The sequence below is a fragment of the Harpia harpyja genome, chromosome 18, assembly GCF_026419915.1.
Source record: "Harpia harpyja isolate bHarHar1 chromosome 18, bHarHar1 primary haplotype, whole genome shotgun sequence".
NCBI lineage: Eukaryota > Metazoa > Chordata > Aves > Accipitriformes > Accipitridae > Harpia > Harpia harpyja.
This window is the reverse complement of record NC_068957.1, coordinates 9,957,497-9,980,550: the sequence shown is the minus strand read 5'-3', so window position 1 is coordinate 9,980,550 and position 23,054 is coordinate 9,957,497. Positions and strand designations below refer to the sequence as shown.

Below are 23,054 nucleotides of genomic sequence, written 5' to 3'. Positions count from 1 at the left end.
TTAGACAAATGGTTGATAGTAGGGAATTTTTAAAGGATGCATTTTATTAAATAACACGTGTTCATGTTATGAAAATAAGTGATATTCATTTGCTGATTGACAGCAGAAGGGACAAAAATATAAAGGGTTTGGAGTGTAAATAACTATTCTTCAGGATGTGGTAATCCATGTATCTGATTTTGAAAATGCATAGTATAGTTAGTGCTGTGGGATGTGTGCCTGAGATTCGCCAGAGACTGAAGAGCACAGGAGCTTCCTGTCTGTTTGCCTGTAATAAGTGTAGGTGCCCCCCAAAAATGCATGTGAATTCTCACATATTCAATAAAATACAATCTTATTAAATCAATCGGGTTTTCAGACCTATATGAGTGGTAAATCTAGTTTGAGATAAGGCGATAATTTTCAGCTGAGTTGTGAAACTCCTTGCCACAGAGTATTCTGTTTGAGAGCATTCTTTGGAGAAAAGTCTTCTAGAGATGTCAAATACAAATATACCAGGTCCTTTGTACTTAACATGTAGCTTCACGTGCCAAAAATTTCGCAGGGCAATGTCAGTATTTTGGGGAGCTCTTTGCTCTGTTCCTAGGGGCTTTACTGGGCCATTGTCAGAGGCAGGATGGGTTAAACAGAGCTTTGGTCTTACTTTCTTCTGGGAATTTGGCCTTAAATAGCCATGTTTTCTTCATTATGATATTTCTGTCATTCATGAAGTCAGTTATACATGTGAGATTTCAAACACATTCAAAACATAATTGGGGAAACAGTTTCTGTTTGGCCCTGGAAACTGCAGTACTGGGATAATCATTTGCATCACACCCACCTTAAAAATTCAAATAATTTCAGACATGAGGTTGTAGTTTTGGCCAGTCTAAATAAGATTGTGTTATGATTTTGCTCTGTCTAAAGAAGTGAAATTATTTTACAACTTTTTTTTTTGAGTGCTCATTTTGAGCTTTCACATTCCAGGGTACGTTTCAAACTTGTGTCAGTAACACCTACATGCCATGTCCCTAATAGCACAGCTTTCCCATGTTAAGTTAAATTTAAGGGTCATGTTTTTTCAGGGAGCATGTTACATTTGCTTTACTTTTTCTCAGTGACAAGTGAGACAAGATCTCAGTGATCTGCTGCTGTGTGTGTGTGTCAGTACTTACTGTGAGATAGAGGCAAATTTGATTATTCCCTAGTCAGTTGGTTGAGATATCATGTGTACAATCTATAACATCACTAAAAAAAAAAGAAAATTGCGCTTTAGCTCAAAGAGATAATGGCCTGTGGGGTAGATTGGGAAGCTTATTTGGTATCTTACTTGATTTTTTTTTTTTTTTTAAAGAAATTCCAAAATTTCATTTAATTTGCATTTGTCAGCCAGGAAATCTATGCAGTCAATATCTGTTCTAAGTAATGACCATAGAAGCTCTGTAGCTCTGGCATGTGCTGGTTTGTGCTTAAGACTTTTTAAACTCTTGGCAGTGGATAAAAAATTTCTGTTAGCATGAGTAATATAACAGAAAAGCTAGTTTATACCAATAACTTGCTGCTGCTTAGAGCTCGCTGTGTTATGAGACCTGGCTTTTTTGTCATTATTAAATGGCTAGGTCCCATCCAATCCTCATTGAATTCACTGGGAAAATTGCCAGTAGCATCAGTTGAAGTTGAACTATGCCCTTAGAGAGGATGTAAACCTCAGCAATGCTGATGAACTTTGTGCTGCTTTGGTTAAATTATTTTGTCATACTTTATACTCTGTTTATGAATGAGGAATAAACATTACATGTTTGCTGAAGACATGAACAGTATTTGTTATAGATTATCTTCCTCACTAGAAGCCAATGATGATGATGATAATCCATTGATCTGCTGACTCTGAATCTATTTAGGAAAAATAAGTACAAAATATTATTATTCTTTCCTGAGCTGTGTGCAAAACAGGCACGTTGTTGCTGTGAGGCTTTTTAAGGTCTAGTGGAAGAAGGCTTAAAATTTGGAGTTTGAAACATTCTAGGTGCCTTCCAAGCTGTTGACCATCAAGTCTCATGAAGCTCCTGCAATTTGCTAGTGCCCAAGATGGGCAATATACTTGACAACAGCACCAAAAAAGGGATGCATATTTACTTGAATTTGAAACAAGAGCACCTTGCATGTATTTAATCATCTCTTTCTTTTCCAGTAGATATTACTACAAAAAGTGGAGGCAATTATATAGGGTTTCAACTGAGAGAAGAATAATTTCTTTAGAAGATAATTTCTCTAGCCAGTGTCCTAAATAACAATCAATTAAATTCTATTAGGTTTACAGTACTATTTTTCTATCCATTGGGGTCTCTGAATCAGTCTGTATGTGTGCACTGCACACAGAGACCTGCGTGCACTTCTTCAATCTAAAATTGATGAATGAAAGAGTCATCCTACTGAATTCTTAATTTTCCTGTGGTGGTGTTCTTCAGCACACGTTAAGTTTAAGAACATGTGGTTAAAGAGCTGCACAGCATGTGAAAGTGCTCAAGGGAGTAGAGGTGCCTGTTAGTAAATGAATGCGTTTATTAGAGCTGTAGGAGTAGCACAGAAGCACTTCCGTGATAAAATACTCAAGCAGTTGAGTCTGCTGATTCATCTGTCTCCAAAAGGTTGTGTTAATCAATGATTGTTTTGTAACATTTTTTTAAAAGGCTAGATGTATTTCTGTTATGTCTATTGCATATCATTGCCAGTATTTCAAGAAAATACAAATGCATGAGCTCCATTTTTAAGGAAGCATCCTACAGGTGCCCAGGAAAGTTTTGAGTAGCAATATTAAAGAAAAATCTTAATTATAAATATGAAAAAAGGTAAAGATAGAAGTAGAGTTCCAAAATGGTTTTCAGCTCAGATGTAAGAATGCAATCACATTAAGTGATTAATAAATTAAAGATTTTGTGTTTCTTACATTAAAATACATTTTAATCTGTGAAAATGGTACATGTACAAAAAGAAACTGGGACATTTTCAGGAATTTTTTTATGATTTGAGGTATCCAGGTGAAGGAAAAACAGACTGTAAGAAGCATTGTCAGAAGATCTTTAATTGCATCAAATTAGTGTTATGCCTTGGGAGTAATATATGTACAAATATACACTTTGTAGCAGTACTACGCCATGTTTGCTGTTGAAGTGTATAAAGAATAATGCACAGCATGCAACTAAATGCAACTATATTCATCTGTAACACATTAATACATAGAGTGTTGGTTGGTGTGCGCTGATGGGCGTGCGAAGTATGATGGCAGCTGGGAAGCCATTAGGAGATATGCTGTGAAATGTGTTTGGATTATAGTATATACTTTGGCAAAGACTTAATGGCTTCATTGCTGTCAGTGAATTTTGAAGAAACTTCAAATCCAAGGAGAGATCAACAGAATTAAAAAACCCCAAAATTTAAAAAAAGAAGAAACTGTCATATACTGTTAAACTCATAAGGGCAATGAAATTCAGAATTTAGGTTGAACTTCCTTCCCTATTCAACCTCTTGTAGTAATCAGAGCCCCCTTACAGTCATAGCACATTACCCATCTAATAAAGCTTCCTAATCCACCTCCTTTGTCCTGAATGTAATTCATTTGATGCCAAAAATGCTCTTAAATTTCACATTTATGTAAGTTTGTTACAGTTTATCAGTGGTTTAGTGTAAGTCATAACTAGAATACTGGGTTCCAGGTGTTTCTGGGAAGTTGATATCAATGCCTTAATGTTCATTCATTTATTAAAAGAAAAAAAATGACAACAAAAATAACATATGATGTTATCTTAACTAGGTCTTTTATTTATTTATCAGATGTTTACTCTTAGAAATATGGCATATTGGAAAGCTATTTTATGTGACTGATGTTCTAATGACTATTTGTCTTTTAATGTCCTTTTGGAGCTGTGGTTATAACCATTTTTCCCTTTAGTTTTCTTTTTTTCCCCCTCTTTTCCTTCAGTTTTGCTTTTGTTTCTCATACTACAAATTTGAACTGACAAGAAGACTGTAACAGGACTCTAAAACATACCTTGAACACACATTGTTAACCAAATTACAATCGCTGATGTCATTTACACGTGTTGCCTTTCAAAGGATGAACATGTTCATTTAATTTGCTTTTTAAATATCCATAACAGTGTCCCCAAGCATTTTAATAAAACAGAAACAGTTAATTATTGCCAAATAAGGATATCCAAATATAGTGGTCTGCAGTTTGCATTTAAATATATCTGACAGCACTTCTCTCTTGAAGAGAAAATTGCGTAAATTGCCAGTTATAATAGTTTTTAATAAATAAGTCTTATCTTGACTCTGTTTCTCTATTTCTTTCCCACCCCTCTGCAATACTGTTCAACAACCATACTTTCAGTGGGACCATTTCTATTACAGAGTGATTGAGCTCTGATTTACACATCAATTACCCAACTTCATGGAGATTTTCATGCTCCCCTAGCTGACATCAATGAAGCATAACTGCGTAAGCGCTTTATTTCATCCCAGTTTTTGATAACTCAGACTGATAACTAATCATATTGAAAGACAATGTGCTATGATACAGGAAACAATAAATGCTCCCCTTTGAAACCTCATCTATTCTTTATACGCTTACTATTCAGGAGCTTATCTCTGTCATCCATTCCCCCAGAATCGTTCCTTCCAAATTCACGTTAAGGAAAGGTTTAGGGCTGCATAATACCAAATAGAGGAGAAAATTGAGTGAAAATAACATTTTGTAGGTACTGGGGGGGGGATGAAGTAACTAAAAAGAATTAAGAGTATGACAAATATAAGCCAAACCTTTAGCCTCCTAGCCTAAATTTCCATAAATTGCCCAGGGGTCTCTTGGGTGTTATTTTGTTCAGAGGCTTTAATCTTCTGTATTCTCTATCAAATGTGCTACAGGAATGGCATTGTTTTTAATGCAAATTGTTACGAGATTTAGCTCGTGTGGATAGATAACCAGTGACCATCTCAAGTGTTTCTCTACAGAACTGTTGAACATCAAAGACAGAATATTCTGTTTTAAAATAAATCATTTATCTTGAAGTGCAGTGCTAGATGTGTTCTGTGCTAGATACTTTCAGTAACTATTCATGCTATGAAGAACAACACAACATTAATGTTAAATATGAAAGACAGTGAGAAGTTGTAAAGCTATTCTATCATGGCTTCATTGGTCTCTGTCAAGTAGTAAAATTACGAGGACAAAGATGCAAGCTCAATGGTGATAAACAGAGGAAGAGGAGGTTTGCTATTTTAAGTGTAGTACTGCTTATGATGTTTATCATTAAGTGGAACACAGACTTCAGATGAGCAGGGAAGTTGGCCGTATTTCTGCTTAAAGATCAGGTTTTGAAATTCCTCTCATTTACTGAATACATTTTAAGACCTGCAATGAAATTTAAGACCTGAGGCTGCCTTTCCCCCCCCCCCCCCCTCCATTTGGAATAAATGTATTGAAATACCAGAGTGTATACTGGGAGAATCTGAATATACCAAGGAAGCCTGTTCTCCTTCCCTTGTACACTATTGTGGTACTCTGCTTTTACAGGAAATCAATGGAGTTATGGTGAGATAAATCTGGAGTTAAATAGAAGTGAATTCCCATTGTAATGTATTTGCTAGAAGTAGTCTTTTACCTAGTTTGATTGTCAGGTGAAATGCTTTTTGCCTTACATATTTACTCACATTGAAAAAGAATTGCCCTGGTATGGAAAAGCAAGCATGTATTTTAAGCATGGGAGTATTCTCATTGATCTGAGCTGGTTTTCTCATGTAAGTCAAATATGTTCATGAGTGGGTTTTGATTTGGGGTTTTTAATACCTTGTGCAGGTATATGAGTTAGTTTTCGAGGAAGCCTGGCCTCTGAGTTTGCTTCCCCAACTTCCTGAGTGCTTGTGGCAGAGCAGCGATTCTGTCCCAAAATCAGAACTATGAAGAAATAACCTTGAGAAAGGACTTTCAGTTCTCAAGTTTATATCATTTTATATCCACGGTATCTTAGTTTAGAAGCTTGTGTTTATTTCTTGTTTACAGAAATGACAAACATTTCAGTTTGAGAACTTCTTTCATCATTTAGGCATATCCGATATTTTAAGGAGGGTGGAACTAGTACAGAGGGACATGTGATTTGATCATAGTGTGCATTTTTGTGAATTCAGACATGTTCTTGAGAACAGCAACTACTTCTTCCCTAACTTGTGGATAAAGGCTGTTTTTCGTGAATGTTGTTCATTTATCCTCATGGATGTAGTCTGTCTGTCACAAAGCCTCTCTGCTCCAGCTTTTTTATTGATTGTTTTCCTATTGGGCTTTTGTTGTTCTGATTGAATCAACAGAGCAGTGTTCTGTTCTCATTCATGATTCTTCTGCAACATTAGGTGTTTGATCATTTTTTTCTCTTCTACTTTTTCTCCATTTCACAGTGACTACTCCTTCAAACTTGTCTGGTCTGCCTTCTTTCTTCTACTCTTTCTCCTGTCTTTCAGGCTCTTGTCTGCCTTGCCTAGCCCTCCACGCTTTGGGAGACTATTTCTGTGGCTTTAGTTAGCACATCTTTGAAAATAAACCCCAAATGCTAGGTCTCAGCCTTTAGCTGTTGGTCTTATTTCATCAGCTTTCCTGTAACTCTTCCCTCTAACCTCCTGCTCTGTTGCAGTCTGTCCTAAAAGGTTTTTTCTTTTCCCTTCAGATCTTTTATACCACATCCTCTCACTTTCACCACAGATGATTGCACTGTCCTTTCCAATGCCCTAAATTTTATTCTTCTAGTTCTCCTCTTTGTAGACAGTGCATGTCTGACTTCCATCTCTTACTGCCAGACCTGCATTTTTAGGTTCCAATCTGAAACCTGCATGCATGCCTGTTATCTTTTGCCTTCATATAACCTTCTCCTGCCTCAGCCACCTTCTCCCCTTCTCCATTCTCTGCTTGATCTGGATTGTCCCTGCAGCCCTTGCGGGCTGCAGTGGGTGTGAAGGGTGCAGTTCCATGGGCCTTACTGACACTGCAGATTCATGCAGGCTGAGCACCTGGCCTGTCACAGTGCATCAGCTCACCACTGTCCCTTAGGGTGTCCGTAGCTGAGAAGAATGATGAGTGGATGTATGCTGGTCTAATTTTAAAGGATTAAGTATCAAATGCTGTTATTCAAAATGCATTTGCAGCGTGCCTCAATGTTAAACATACCAGAACAATAATACAGTTATGGTTAGTATTCTTTCTGCCGTATCCAGCACGCTGGTAATTTGTAGATCAGTGGTCTCATGCGCTCTTGTAGTGTTCTTACTGATCTTCTCAGATTTATCTAGAGACTTCCACATTCAAATTTGATTATTAATCTAATAAGTGGTAACAAAACAATAAAGCTCATGTATTTAAACTACGTTGCCATGTAATAGCTGTGTCTAGGGAACTGGCCCTCTCGGATACAGTGAGTATCATGGCCTGCAGCTGTTTTCTTCTAAATCTCTTTTTTTTTAAAAAAAATATTTGCAGAATGTATTTGTGATTTCCTACTCTCCTGGCTTTAGAGGAGTCATGAAGTATTTCTCATACTAATGAGAAAGACTGAACTCTGGTGTTCCTCATGGTATCTGACTATAGTTTTCACTGACACCTTCACCACTAATCACATATCTGTATTTCACAGAACATTAGTTAAGCTAAATATTAAACATAAGTCCAAGAGATTGCATTGTGGCCACATTAAGAGTTTCTGAAGAGCATCCCATTAGGTTCTCACTGCGCTGCAGCCTTAAGATCTAATCAGCATCCCTCTTTGGATTACAAGGAACCCAAAGAAGTTGTTATCCTAATCTGTGTATGATCTTATAATATTTGACTTTCCGTAGCCACAATCGGCGCCTTGTCAAGCATTCCCAAAGCAAAAGTACATTTGCAGAGAAATAAGCCAAGTAATTGACCTGACAGGATGAGCAACCACTTCCTTTTGAATGGATACTTTGTACACTTAAGGCTGCAATGTGACTGCATGAGTGGAAAGTTCAAAATGAACCTTTAATTTTTTTTTTTTTTTTTTTTTTTGTTCTCACAAGAGAATATATAAGAGAGATTTGGACTGATGCAGAGGTAGCAATTCACTTGGGGCTTTGCTTCTGTTATAAAATGGATGCTCACAGTTTGGTAGCCTGTAATCATTGTTGGGGTCCAGGGCATGAGATGTGCCTTTGTGGTCACCTCTTGGGTGTGTGGAATAGATATCTTTCATAAACACATGCACTAAAAGAGAAATGCTTCACTATGTTGTGTTGGAAAATACCATTTTTTCAAGGTTTTGCTGTTAACATTGTAAATACTGTCTTAGCTTAAGTTAATGTCTTTCAAAATAGCATAATTGCTTTAAATTACTGCTGTTTTCATCATTTTTGAATTTGTGGTTTTGTAATGTGTCACAAAACATATCTAAATAGTCTTAGAGCCTTTGCTGCTTTTTTTTCACATAGGATATGGCATAATGCCTCACTTGGTTCCCTAAAAACTTCGTATGCTTGCGACCAGAGACAGCTTTTAGATAACAAAGTGCTGGCACCTCACAGGAAGGGTGAGATCTGTTCTGTGGTGTAATCTGTGATTCTGTAATCTGTGTGTTCAGTGGCCGGATTCAGTTTGATTTAAATGGGCCCTGGATTTCACCCTGAAACTCCAGGCAAAGGTTGCCATTGGGAAGCTGTAAAACGCAGCCCTAACTTTCATGAATAATCCTTTCTGAAGTGAATGCTGGCAGTGCCTGGGATAGGACTGCTCCCATAAGCAAAGATTACATATGCAGGATATAAAATCCTGTTTACACTAGATCCATTCTGCTGGTGTTGAGACTGGGCTTATAACTTCATAATGATCTGATCTTGCTGCAAGAGTCACACAATCTATGGGTCAAACTGCCAAAGACATCCCTCGAAAGGTCTCCCATGAGAGGGGTGAATACAGTGTGTTCCTACAGCTCCTGGGCTGGATTATTTCTGGGCTAAAGCAGCCCCCTACTCCAGAAGAGCTGTGGGGAGTGATGGAATCAACCTTGTACTCATCTTTGCGTACCAATTTGGGAAACAGCTTGTACTCACTTATTTGCATACCTGTGGATTTTAATCTTGGTTTAGGACATGAAAAGAAGGGAGACTCATACCCCCCTTCATCTTTTAGTGAACAGGTCACTTGTGGTTTGCAGTATTGTGTCAGCAATATGATCACGTGTAGTATAGTAAAGTGACTGTTGCTTACAGTTTCCCTTCCGTCTCCCTCAGGAAACCAGCAAACAGTACTATAGCTTCTGCAAAACTACCAAGAACAATTATAACAATGTTCTCAAGCTTCGTGTTGGTGCCAGTGAGGTCACTACATTAGGTGGTGTTATAAATAAATAAATAAAAGGTGGCATCTTTTCAGCCTTCTAACTTGTAAAAGGAAAATATGGATGGAAATCATTCAGCTCAGCCTATGTAGGTGGCTTTGCATTGAGTTTACAAGCCATACTCAAGCCTTATTCAATCCAAGCCTGAGTGATCTTGAATTGCTTAAACCAATTATTAATTAATATTTTTTTATTTAGGGATCTCATTGTGGTATTAGTCTTTCTTTTTTTTCTTTCCTTCCCTGTACAAAAACACGTATATGAGTGTAAGGATACGTGGAGTCATCAGACGACAGACATATGCTTTCCTGTGCTCTCTGCAGGGCTTGCAGATTCAAACACAACCTGCCTGAATCATAAGAACTTTAATTGAGTAGATAAAGAGGTCCTCATAATTATAAACTGCAGTAGGTATAACAAGAGGCTAAATACATAGCTGTGGTTTTAATTAGCTGGTGCTTCAAATTAGTAATTGTGGTTTCACTCAGAAATCAGTGACTTTATACACTGTTAAAGCCTCATCACTGTGCAGTTCATTCCTCATTATATCTCTCGGTGTGAGGCTTTCAATACAACATCATGCTGAGCTAAAAAGGCAAAAGTTGTAGATATTTGGTTATCTTCCAAGTGCAGCGGAGCTCTATGGAGATTTAATTCATTCTCACCAGAGATAGGAGAATTAACTGTTCTTTGTTACATATGTAATATGTATGTTTGTATGTATGCATTTGTACAGAGAGGGTGTGCATGGATGTGTGCAGGCATGTCCAGAATCTGTCAGGGAAGTACTGCTTACAACAGATAACATCAGTGCGTATACTGAATCTGCTATTCAAATTGTCGTCTGGAATTTTGTAGCTAATTAACCGACACAAAGCAGAGCCAAAAGCCTCATAACAAATCAAATATGGGTTGAAAGCACAGAAGTGTCCCTTAATGCTTGTCACATGAGAGGTTGTCAGTGCAAGTTGAAGCATGCATCTTTTCCTTTCCTTTCCTATTTTTCCCCCTCCTTCACGGTTTTAATTATATCTTCTCCCTCAGAGGAGCAGGAGCTAGTTTGCAAAGCCAAGAGACCAAAGTGCTTCCGTGCTAGTCAGTGGAGAAGTGAGTGTGGTCTCTCAGCTTGTCGCCTAGGTCTGGCAGGTGCACAAAGTAAGCTGACATACAGATAAGTGCCACTCGCCATTGCTACACCGAGGCACTAGATCCTTTTTTGTTTGTTTGTAGAATTATCTGATACTGGGAATCAAGTCTAAATCACACGAGGCTGAACTGGAGCATTGGGGTGTATGGAGACAAGCGCTACACAGTTAAATGGATTTGAAGATGTTGCTGTGCTTCCTTGACTTCACATTTGCTTTCTCTGCACAGACACATTCTTTGTGGGCACATGTGTGTGTGTGTGTGCGCGTGCATGTATTATACGGACCGTTCGTATGAATGCGTCAAAACGTATTTTATTCTTCTGCATAATGCTCTGTTAATTTGAAGAGAACATTTTTGTCTGTTTTCATTTTAGAAGTGTACTGACTGTCCTACTGCCCAATTTCACATAGTATTATGATTCCAAATTTACATTTGGGAAAATTATTCAGTGGCTGCTTCTTTCTTTCAGAATTGTCCTCAGGAGTTGCATTGTTTATGATGTTTTGCTGCTTTTACTGATGGTAATGAACACGTAACTAAATTATGGGGAAAATAACGTGTTGTCTTTTTTTGTCTTTCTCTTCTTCAGTCACTATGAGCAAGACCGGAGTGCACTTAAGCGGAAAGAATGGGAGAGAAGAAACCAGGAAGTCCAGCAAGATGAAGATCTCTTTGCTTCAGGTTTTAACCTCTTTGGGGAACCCTACAAGGTAAATTGCATTGTTATGCTTTACATTTTCAGAATGTCTGTTACCTGAATGCATTTTACAAATACAAATAAAGCTTCTCATCACCTGTAAGAAACAAAAGTATCGCCTCTGCCTTGGTACTTACACTCTTGAATACACTGATTATCCAAATCAGCATATGGCAGCAGAGCAAACTGAATGCTCTGCCCAACATTGCATGCTAGCCTTGACAGAATCAGGAATTTTGTTTACAGTCCAGTTCCATATTTCTTCCTCTAAACACACAGCAAAGTCCTGCAATAGAAGTATGTGCAGCTGATCTCTCGACAAGTGGGTTTGTACCTACCAAGCTAGCACTTAGTCCTTTTATTTTTAAGAAGAAAATATACCTGAGTTATTAAAACCAATGTCCTTTCTAATGTCCAGCTAATGAGTCCATAAGCTTTCCTGTGCAATCATAACCATCCAAAGAAGTCTTTTGGGAGACTGTCTGACTCTTTGGGGAGCATAAAAAGGGTATGAAAAGGACTTACGACAAGTCTTATTCTCTCTAAGGAGCTTTGCTGTCTGAGATTTTCATCACCAAGGGATGCCCCCCTTTATGATTTTTGCTGCTTTGATTTTCAGTAAGGCATTCCCTGAAGAATTCATCAGAATGTAAATTTCCGTACCTCTTTCTCCTCCCAATCAGTGACATCCATTGAAAGGCCACCACTTCATCTTTCCATTTTACATTGTTAGCAGCTGTAGGGAGGATGAGGGCTCTTTGAAAATGGCCTGAAAAGGAGGAGGAAAGACTGGCATTATTATCAAATGGTGTCTAATAATTTTAGACTGGGAGAGTGTGAGGGATACACTTGACTCCTATCTGTACTTTGGTTCAGGCTGACTAAGGAGCAACAGGCCTCATGTCCTTGGAGTGAACTTGTGAGCTGGAAAGCCCCTGGCTCACGTACAAGGGAGTGAAGGTGTCTTGAAAAATCTTTCAAAAGGTGGTTTCGAAACCCAGAAGTGCAAGATAACTGAAGTACGGAACAAGATATCAGACCAAAAATGAAGACATCTATCTTGTCTGTACCATTGACTAGCAGCCAACTACTTCTCCCTATAAATATTACCATCAGGATGGGCCCAATTTGAGCTCTCCCTGAATTGCAACTGGACTGCACACCAGGTAACTCTCCCCTTGAGCAGGGATGCCTCTCAAGGGTAGAGATTCCTTACCTGAGACTAAAAGATCCTTCCTTCCCCAAGGCAGAGAGATCCCTTACCTGCAACAGATCCTCGGTATGTGACTGATAGCATGCTGAATTAATACTAGGAAACATTACTAATCCATGTAGCTACTCAATATTGTTGTAAATACTGTATGGATAATACCATTAGACATAAACCATTGACCAAGTCTGAGACTGAGATTGGATCCAGCTGCACCTAGGCTCCAAAAGGAGTTTAGAAAGGAAGGGTGTTCACTCTGAACCTCATGACTCAATGGGAGGGTCCTCTTTACTCTTTGCCTCTTTGGTCTCTGTTCAAGTCATTCTAACTTGATTCAAACTCAATTTTCTTTTGTATGTTTTTTCCATGCAGTAATTAATAAGGTGAACCTTGCTATCAAACTCACTGAACCTTGTCAAACCACTGTTAAACTGTGTTAAATTCCATCAAACTTATTGAACTCCGTCAAATTATTATTTTACTTCAATAAAACATATTACTCCTTTTCTCTTTTGAGTGAGGTGCATTCCAGTCATCCGTGACAGAGACTTACTCAGCCAAATAAGGACTATGCACGAGGACAGTTTGTGGGGTCTTTTTGGTTTGTTTTTATAAAAATCTAATCAGTGCACTATTTCTGCACTGGACCACACTTTAGCACCTTTATTTATGGGAATAATAACTTACTATGAACTGATTTTGTTGAGACTTCCTGCAGGTCGTGCAAACGTTTTTGTTCATGTAAGTGGTCATCTGGATTTCAGTAGGTAGACCAATATGCAAATCACTGCAAAATTTTGTGTCAGGATCTAAAAGCACTCCCCCCAATATCTATTGTACCATAAGAATGATAATACCTGATTTTACATCTGCTTAGTGTGCGTGTATTTGCACCAAGCATACACAGAGTATATGTTTTGTCAAAAACTAAACAACTAAAAAGCAAAAAATTTTCCTGGTGATCTTCCTGAGCAATTTTTTTTTTAATTGCTTTTCACCTCCTTGGCAGAGAAGTTTGTCAGATCTGTGGGATTCAGCAAAACATAATGTATTGCTATCCTAAAAAGCATTGTAATTATAAATCGCGAAAGTAAAAATTAAGAGGAAATTGCATGCAAAAATAGTTACATCTGTCTTAAATTTGCACAACAAAGAGAACCAAGACTGTATAGGAAAGCTAGGTCTTGCCTACATTTTACACTATGGAGAAAAAAAAAGGACAAAGTGATAGACTGGTATTTCCTTTGTAAGTTCTGCATTGCTAAGAACCAGCCACAGTACAGTTTCCTAGGAACTAATGAAAGCTGGATCTAACTCTTAGTGGATATGTAGTGACTTGTATTCTTAAGCAAGTGCAAAACTAAATTTAGGGTTTTATTTATTTTTATTCTAATATAAATGAAGAGGCCATGAGGTGAGAACAAATGTGCTGCACATTCAGTTTGAATTCCTTTTCTATTTTGAGATGAACAGATGTTTCTGTGTGGATGAGACTCAAGGCATGGTGCACACAACAAGCTGCACCCGTCTTGTCTCTTCTGGTTGCTCTCAGTGGGAGCAGAATGAGATAAAACACTGCCCAGCAAAGTCAACTGTTGTGGCCTGTGATGGGCACAGGGTCCACATCCTCAGCTGGGCTAGCTCTACTAATGAGCATCAGCTCAAAGGGATGGCTGGTACATTTCTGAAAGATCTGGGGGTGCGAGGTAAGATGGAGACTACAGTGACAAAGGGAAGGTTGGGTATATCAGGTCTCAGGAAATAGAAAACGTCTCTTTTCCTTTCTTTTATTCCCAGACCTGGTGTCCTTACTTGCTTATCATTCCTTCCTCATTTGCTTCAACAGTAACCCAGAGAAGGGACTGTTGGGGTAGGGAATACCACCACTGCTGTTTTGATGTTTTAAAGACTGAACAACTGGCAGCTGCTTTAAGATCGCTCTAAAGTTGGGGATATTAAAACTTGGTCAAAGAAAGGAGCCCAGATTTTCTCATGGAGCTTACTGCCATTGTGTATCATGAGATGTGTGGAGTATCTGCCTCCATCTATCATCTCTTTGCTCTAGCTGTTAGAGTATCTTTCTTTCTATCCCTCTATCAGATAAAACATAGGTGATCATTATAGTTTTGGACAAGTGCATGTTTCTGCATTGATTCTTTGTAGTATATGTATGTATACACATACATGACAAGAGGTATTTATTTCTGTGGGTGTATAAAATACATTTATACATGCTTACTAAAAGATAAAAGTGTTCTTTTGAAGCTTCACTCTCTCATGTGGGGAAACAACACCTTTGACAATGTGATGACATCCAGCGTTTTTTTGGGAAGGTCAGGCAGTGAAGGCTGTTTTGCCCTTTAATGCAGGTGGGTTGCAGGTCTTGCCTTCGAACTCCGGTGCAGCCTGCTAATGCTTGATTTTGCAGAAGTGATCAGAGAGGAGCCTGCAGTGTTATGACAACAGACATGTGAGAAAGCAGTGTTAGAGTTTTCCTGAGAAAAGCTGCAATTTTACTACTGAATTGTTGATACCTTTTAATGTTTTGAATTAGTGAAGAGTTTCAGAGATGAGTATTCTAGAGAAAACAGTAGGGGTATTTTTGTTACTTTTCAAAGGAATTGCCTCAGAAGAGTTCAACTTGAGAAGGAGAACGCAATGGGCAGCATTTGCATTGGGGAACCTTTGGTCAATGTTAAATCATTTATCTTTTTCAGGTAAAGCCCCTCCATGCTTTTCAAGTTTAGCATAAAAAAGATCTCCGCCTCTAATCCGTAGAGGTTAGTTTAACTATGAGGCATGAGAAAGTGAATGAATTATGAAACCTCAAGTTTTATACAAATTTTCACAAAACCCTTGTAAATTGGGCCTATAAGTTTGAGTGCATTAGTTCTTTTCTTTGTAAAACTATAATGCAATAGCTAGCTAGCAAATTAGTCTTCCAATAGGATTCTATTACAGATCTTTTTTGAAAGCAGTAGAAGCAAATGTAGGAACGTGTACATTTCCTAAATTAACAGGAGTCTAGAATGAGAGGGAAGGCTACTCGCCATGAGTCACAAACCAGACATATAATTTATGCCTTGGAATACTCAGAAAAGGCTGCATTTCCTTGATAGCGGCAAAATGGTGATTCAACATGCTGTTCAGAAAATAAGATGTACAGAGGTTTCCTTTAAGAAATCAGCCAATTATCCAGACTATGAAGGTAGAAATTGTCCCCCATCTGGAAGTAACAAAGAGCAACCATAAATTATGAATGGATTTTGTGTTTGTCTTGCTGGTATCCAGGCTTGTGAAGAATACTCTGCTTCTCACAAAAGCCCTGAATTTGTTGAGGAAATAAAATTTAAAAAATAATGTTATGCTTTATGTCTTAAATGCAGGTAGTACACTATACTACACACCTGAGCTCATTCAGGTTGTGATGCACAACTCTGGTCTTAGTTGTGTGTGCTCTAGTTTTAAGCATAAGCCAAATTACCACTCACATTCACTATGTGTTTTTTGCTTTGGAATCTTGTCCAACGGCCATTGAAGAGAGTAATAATCCTTCCATTGACTTCAATAACTATTGGATATGAGCTTTAGTGCACTCAAAATATGCTAAGGATGTTCAAATTAATTTAATCTCCATGCTTTTCAGGAAATACATTCTTTATTAATGCTCCCAGTAAATGACTACAAATAATAATGCCTAACGTTTATACAGTGTCTTTTATCCCCAGGATGTGAACATTCTGCATAAAACAGAGTTAATATCAAGCAAAATTATATTTATCGTTATGTGACATGTAAAAGAAATTAAGTTGAGAGAATCAGATACCTTCAACACAGAAATGATTGAAAAGCTCTACATTCAAATTAAAGTATTGATTGCCTCTGTGAGGATCTAGACCAGACCCATTTAATGTGCTGTGATGTTGAAATGTTACAATGATGTTATGTTGTCAGTACTTTTGTGTGGTGGTTTTTTTTTTGTTTGTTTGTTTTTTTTTAAATCTTCCGCTTTCTGGAAAATAAGCTAAATGCACCCTGGAAGTGTAGCTGAACCAGAGGTGAAGGTTGGTGGTCAGGCTTTTTTTGATACTTGGTTGTTTCCCATGTGCTATCCCATAAGGAGTTAAAGCATTTGGAGAAGGAGGAAACAGAACAAGTATGTAAGTGTTTAGACTTCGCATCATAATTCCTGCTGGGCCCTTAAGCACAATGGAATCTCCTTGTTTTAAATTTGGGGGTTGAACAGAGAGAGCCTGGTTTTGGCTGCTGCCCAAACAGCTCATTGTGCAACTCAGTTGAAGGAGACTGCTCATATACAAAGAGCTTATTCTTGGCTTAGCTAGAATATAATTTTTGCCACTAAAATGACCAACCTAGGGACTTACTTAGTGAATAAAAGTGATTCGTGGTTCTCCACAACTGGCATTATTAACTATGTCAGTTAGGAGCACTGGCAAAATGTATATAGATGAGAACAACACTGAACAGTTAATTTTTAAATCACTGCCTCAGTGCAGTGGTAATATATGTTACAGTCCCTGAGAATGAGCAAAAGGAAATTTGCATTTATTATCTTCTTTTTCAACATTTTTTATGGCATGTGCAGTACTAAGGAAAAAAATATCTTTCTGCAGTATTCTTCTCATCTCCTGACTAGTTCAGCAGTGGGTAATATAAGCAGATATTTCAGGAGAAATCCATGCATGGATTTTTTTCATCACTCAAACTTCTGCTTAATACTTGAGGAAAATGGGATCAGTGGCATGGTAGGATCGCTTGTCAAGGAATGAAGTGCGACACTCTCTAACCAAGCACGAGCTCATAGTGCTGCCTTTCCCCATCTTTATGGCCTGGTGTTAAGGCATCTTTGGACTGTGGCACTACTTGCTGTATTGAGTGAAAAAAAACCTCAAACATAAGTAAAAGTATAGTTGGCTGTATCCTGAAGTATCTTACATACACTGCAACTTCATCATTCAATTCCAGACTGTAGAAGTTAAGCATCTGCTTGAACAGGAACTATAGTTTTGCTTGGCTTTTATCCTTTTAGTCTTGTAAAGTAATAAGCATGGGGAATAAGATGTTTTAGTTCTCTGCTGGTCATTTCAATGGAACATAGAGGTCAGTAAGAAGGCTGGTACTTTGGGTCTTTGTGGAGTGAGTTAGAACAGGAAGAGAGAGGAAATTAGCTGCATATTAATTATAGCTTCCAGCTTATTTGTCCAGCTTTTTCAAGTGACAGGGAAAAGGAAAAAGAACCAAAAAAACCCCCACTTCATACTTCAAAAGAAGAAGTATAATAGCAGTGAAATACAGATGAGTCACTATTTATTTATTAATTACTGGAATTCAAAGAAAAGCATGATTCACAAATACAACCAGCCTGCAGACAATGGAAGAATCCCGACACTTAAGAATGTGGCAATCATGTCTATTTATGTTCTATAAGAAAATATTTTTGAGTGATCTTTTATTTGAAGCTACTGTAGCATTTGAGTGGGTAGAAGCTTTTTCTTTTCTGGATTCAGATGGTAGATACCTCAGGTCAAACTAAACCCTCTATAGAAAAGTAGTTGGAGTTACACTGGAGTGAAGAGTTTGGCGCTATATGTTTATTACAGACTACCCAGTTTCTTTTTATGACTGGGCTATGGGTCAAGGGGCTGATAGAACAATAATACACTTAAATAAACTGTGTGATTGCAATTCCAATGCTCAGTAGCCAGTAATTGCACGTTCATGTTTTGCACAATATGAAGTGTACAAGCCCAACATCTCTGACATAAAAAAATAAGCAAACTAGCTTATTTTGCTCCTAACATCCATAACTGATGCAATTTAAACACTTCTCTGAGAGCGTATTTAAGAAAACAGGAAGCAGTATACAAGTGTTATTCATGCAAGCCTGTTTCAAGAGATTCTTTGAACACAGTTATTGATAGGTTTTTCTTACATAACATATGCAAAATGTAATTGAAATTAAATTAAGTGTCAGCATGACACCATTAAACAGCTCACATTTGCCATCTTCTAAGACAACTACTCAGAGCAGTAACTTCGTAATCAGGAAATTACCCACTCTTTTCTTTTTTTTTTTTTTTTTTTTTTTTTAATATTTTAGACAAATAAAGGTGATGCCCTTGCAAACCGTGTCCAGAACACATTGGGAAATTACGATGAGATGAAGGACCTGTTAACCAACCATTCCAACCAGAGCCACCTTGTAGGAATCCCAAAGAATTCTGTCCCACAGACACCCATTGACAAAAATGAACAGAATTTTTTCCCAGAACCAAGAAACAGGATGATCCCATCTCATCAGATCAGTGGCCACTCATCGACATCAATGCCTCCACCTTCTTCGTTGTCATCTAATTCTACTTTGCTACACAGTCACCAGAGCAGCAGGAAGTCGAGGACAGACTGGTCACGTGGTGGTCACAACTCTAGTGGGGCCCAGCCAAGCCAATCCAGTAGTCAGCAGAGTCGGACAAAGCATAGCTCTTCTCATGAGCAGCCACAGGGCAGGTATGAAGACCTCTATAATTGTCAGAGTGAGCAGCATAAAAGTGGAGGAACTGAGGAAGCAAATTCTATGGCAGCATCTTCACATTCGAGGAGGCATACTCATTCAAAGTCAGCACCTGGAGAACATACTTACAAAGAAAACAGTCATTCGAAGTCACCCACGGAGCTTGAGTTTGTAGGTCATGGTCCTGGATCTCCACTCCCTTCCACTTCTTTGTTATCTGCGAACAATGGTCTTTCGACCCAGAATTTCCCACCAGGACTTCACTGTAAAAACAGCATGGTCCAGCAAAAGCCTACAGCATACGTCAGGCCTATGGACGGTCAGGACCAGGTACCCAATGACTCACCTGAACTGAAACCTCCGATAGAAATTGAGAGTGGATATGGAAATCAGTCCTTTGGAACACTGCTGGAAGGAAAAGTGAACACACCTAGTTCGAAGAACAAAGTACCAAAGCTCAACATTCCTCCTGTTAGTGAAGTAAGTAGTTTAAAATATCTTCTCTCTAGTGCCGCTTGAGTATTTCATGCACTGAATGTTTTTCTCTGGAAAGATGCAGTTCCATTTCTTGGAATTGCAGCCTAAAACATTCCTTTTTTCTAGAATGTGCATGACTACTTTTGGCAAAGTTTGTTGTGGTAGTCCCAGTAGCAATATTTAATGAAGTTTTAAAAGCACAGTTTGGAATATTAACATTACTTTTTCTGATTAGTATTGAAAGGCCAGATCTCTGCTGGGTGTAATATATTTATACCAGCTAGAATTCTGGACAGAGAACTCTAATATCTCAGTTCTTTTTTTTTTTTTTTTTTTTTACTCTTTAATGCAGTTTTTACTCTTGCATTTTCAGTTAGGAGCCAGTTTGATAGAAAGATTGCTGTTTTAAACTCTAAGGAAAAATGGCAGTGTTCAAATTTCAGTGGTACTAAATAGTTCTACCCGTAAGGAATTTATTTGCAGAGTTTGCTAAATTCCTATTGCTTTTAATGGAATTAATGTGGCTTAAGTTCTGAGTAATGCTTATGAAAATGTGTCCCATTAAAGCTTTTATGCATTTTGAAGAGCTCTTAATATTGGGATTCAGTCCCAATCTCTGCTACCAACAGTTTACGCTGTTGAATTTTGTATTGCTGGTCAGTACAGTAGTCCTGTGAGGAACATTTTACTTGGTTCATATTCATGTTCATTCCAAGCACAGATGTATAATAAGGATACCAATTGAACTATTTATACTCTGTATACTTTTATTCAGAGTTTCTCTAAAGCAGTAACCTTTGCAAGGTAGGTTTGTAGTGTACATATGAGCACAACTGCAGTATGGGTTTTTCATAGCTTTCTGTTTTCTCCCAAATATTTCCCTGCTTGGTAATATTTTCATATTAGGAATGAGGAGCAATGCATTCTTAAAACACTTTATTGCAAAAGGTCAGCTTTTTCTATTGGAATAATTGTTTCAAGCCAACAATTTGTTTGACTATTTAAAAACTTGATGTTATTTATTAACATTCCAGGCAGCAACAAAGACTGATGTGTTTTGCAGTAGAGCTTGGAATAATTTTCTGGGAACTGCATCTGAAAACAGTAAAAGGCCTATTTATATCAAGTGGAAGCTGAGGGTTGCTTGCAGATGGTGTTTTATTAGAAAATGTATTTGTTAATAAACGTAGCTTTGTACAAGATTACTTTACAGATGTTTCTGTTTATTTTTACCTTAGGTTAAAAATCTGCTGATGTAGATGGCTTCATAGTCTGTTGCGATTTGTCGCTAGCATTGTTTGGCAAGTAAATGATTGCATGCAAAGGAAATAATGATGTTGCAAAAGCAAATACATTTTTTCACTTTTGCCATCTATTAACACTATGAGTCAATAGAGGCACTTTAAAGTGCAGCATTAATACAAAGTTTTTTTGGAGATAGAATGTGCCTTTTGCAACTTGTATTAACTAGTAAGAATGCTTTTTTTTTTTCTTTAATTTTTGAGTGAAATCCTGGCACTGTTGAAATCAGTTGAGTTGTTAGCAATGTTTTTTGGGCGCAGGATTTCACCCACAGTCTTTTTGTGTAGCTCTAAAAACCTCTGTTGTGAACTGTTGTTTTTGGAAAGATGCCTAGTCACACAGATGAAAAATTACATTGTGAATTTGTTGCTATAGCTGCTTTAGTTTATATCCTATGTAGTGAAAAGTATAGGTGTATAATTAATTTCATTTATGATCAGATAAATGGTAAACTATAGGCATTTTAGAAATGAATGCAGATAATAATCTTAAAACAGTCTATGTTATAAGAGCAAACAATAATTTGAAGAGGGAAAAAACCCCAAAGCTGTATTAGGTGATGAATAACTTTTCCTTTCCGATACAGAACATATGACAACAGCCAGACTTATGGATCTTTTACAGGCAACTTTCCTCCTGAGTTTGGAGGGTTGGATTTTTTTTTTTTTCCAGTGTCAGGACTGTGAACTTTGGCCCTCTGTGTTTTTCCACAGATGTGTATCCTGAATTTGATTTACCCTGCGTTCAGCAATAAAACTCCTTCCAATCCAACGTTATAGATAACTGGTTTAGTTTAAGCTTAATCAGAACTGACAGTGCACACCTGTGAAACCCATAACCTTTTCAGAATGACTGCAGCGAGTGGCTCTGTTGTAATCTTTATACAATTGATGTGGAGGCTTATGATCCTTCGGTGGTGCTTATCAATTTATGAACCTTCCCTAGCCACCTCGAGGCGTAGTGGTCTGCTCGGAACAGTTTTGCTCCTGCTCCATGGGTTTCCATCCTAACACTGTTCCAGGTGATGGTGGTGATCTTCAAACTAGCAGTAGCAGAGTTACTTTTTTGGGACATGTCTCTACAATTTGTCCTGTGGCTCTCCTGTATCTTTGAGTCCATTTTTTCAAGTTGCTGAGTGTACACATAGAGATTGCACACCAAATGTTCTTCAGTGATTTCTCTCAAAATTTTGCATACTCTTAAGATAAGGAATTCTGTGAAGAAATAAAATTCTTAGGTGATGGTCCTGCAATAATGGCAGCTCTTAAGATGTGCAAAGTTGGAAAAGAAAAAGACAAGTTTTGCTGTCTTAAGGAGGGGGAGGGGAATAAGTAACCAAATATTTGAACAAGCAGATTTAAAAGATGAGTTCAGACTGATGTGGAAATATGGTCTCATTTATCATAGCTTAATGGAATAGGATGTTGAGTGCCCTGGAAGCATTCTGCCATGTGTAAGGAAGTGATCAATTTTATAACATAATTTGTGTCACTTGAGGTGTTGCTCTGAGAATCTTTGCTCGTTCGCTGGGCCCAATTCTGCCCTCAGAGATGCCAATTCATCTTTCAGCTCCTTTGGAGTGGACAACTTTGTTAATGCCTTGCTGCTGGCATGTCTCCACTGTGCAATGGATGGTGGTTTAGTGATTTCTGAGTTTGTGGAGATTCACGGTAAGTTCACACAGACTTACCGGACTGGGTCAGGATGTAGTGTTGGCAGCACTTATGCACCTGTGGACTAATCCTTGCGTCTGAGTGGATGCTGTTGTGTGATTTCCACCCACACAGAGGTGGTTCAGACCTGTCTGCACCATGCATGGCTGTTGCAGGTAGAGAAATAGAAACAGCAGAGCCTCTGTAGACTTTTAGTTATGCCCTGTAAGGATTTCTTTATGATTTTGTGATCCTTCTGATTTCTTTTACATTTCTCCTTAATTTTACTTATCAGTATTGTTTTCTAAGGGTGAAGGTAAAAAAAATTATGGTTTGGTGCCTTGAGCAAAACCCAGTGTAACCACTAGTACCCAGGCTTGTCAGCCTCTGAGATTCAGAAATTATGAAGCAGACCTTTCACAACTGGGAGGCCATAAGGCCATCATGTGAATTCAGGGGGACATGCAGAAATGCACCAGATGTCATGACATAGAATTGATAACAATGGCCCTGGAGCTAAAACTGATAGAAAAATTGCTAGAAAGCCTCAAGCTGGAAACGTTATTTCCTTTCTTACTAACTCTCATCTCTTTAGTCTGTATTTACATACATACTTACATACATATATATATATTAATTTTGAGCCTCCATTTAACATTTGGTA

General features: G+C 37.9%; 1 protein-coding gene across 3 annotated transcripts in view; it reads left to right on the top strand.

Moving 5' to 3' along the window:
* The window catches only part of AFF2 (ALF transcription elongation factor 2), a 342,768-nt gene that overhangs the window by 76,662 nt on the left and 243,052 nt on the right, over positions 1-23,054 (top strand). For all 3 annotated transcript variants that reach the window (XM_052813263.1, XM_052813262.1, XM_052813261.1), the window contains exons 2-3: positions 11,110-11,230; positions 18,549-19,439. In XM_052813263.1, coding sequence (XP_052669223.1) covers positions 11,110-11,230; positions 18,549-19,439 — 1,012 coding nt within the window. The remainder of the gene's footprint in view (positions 1-11,109; positions 11,231-18,548; positions 19,440-23,054) is intronic.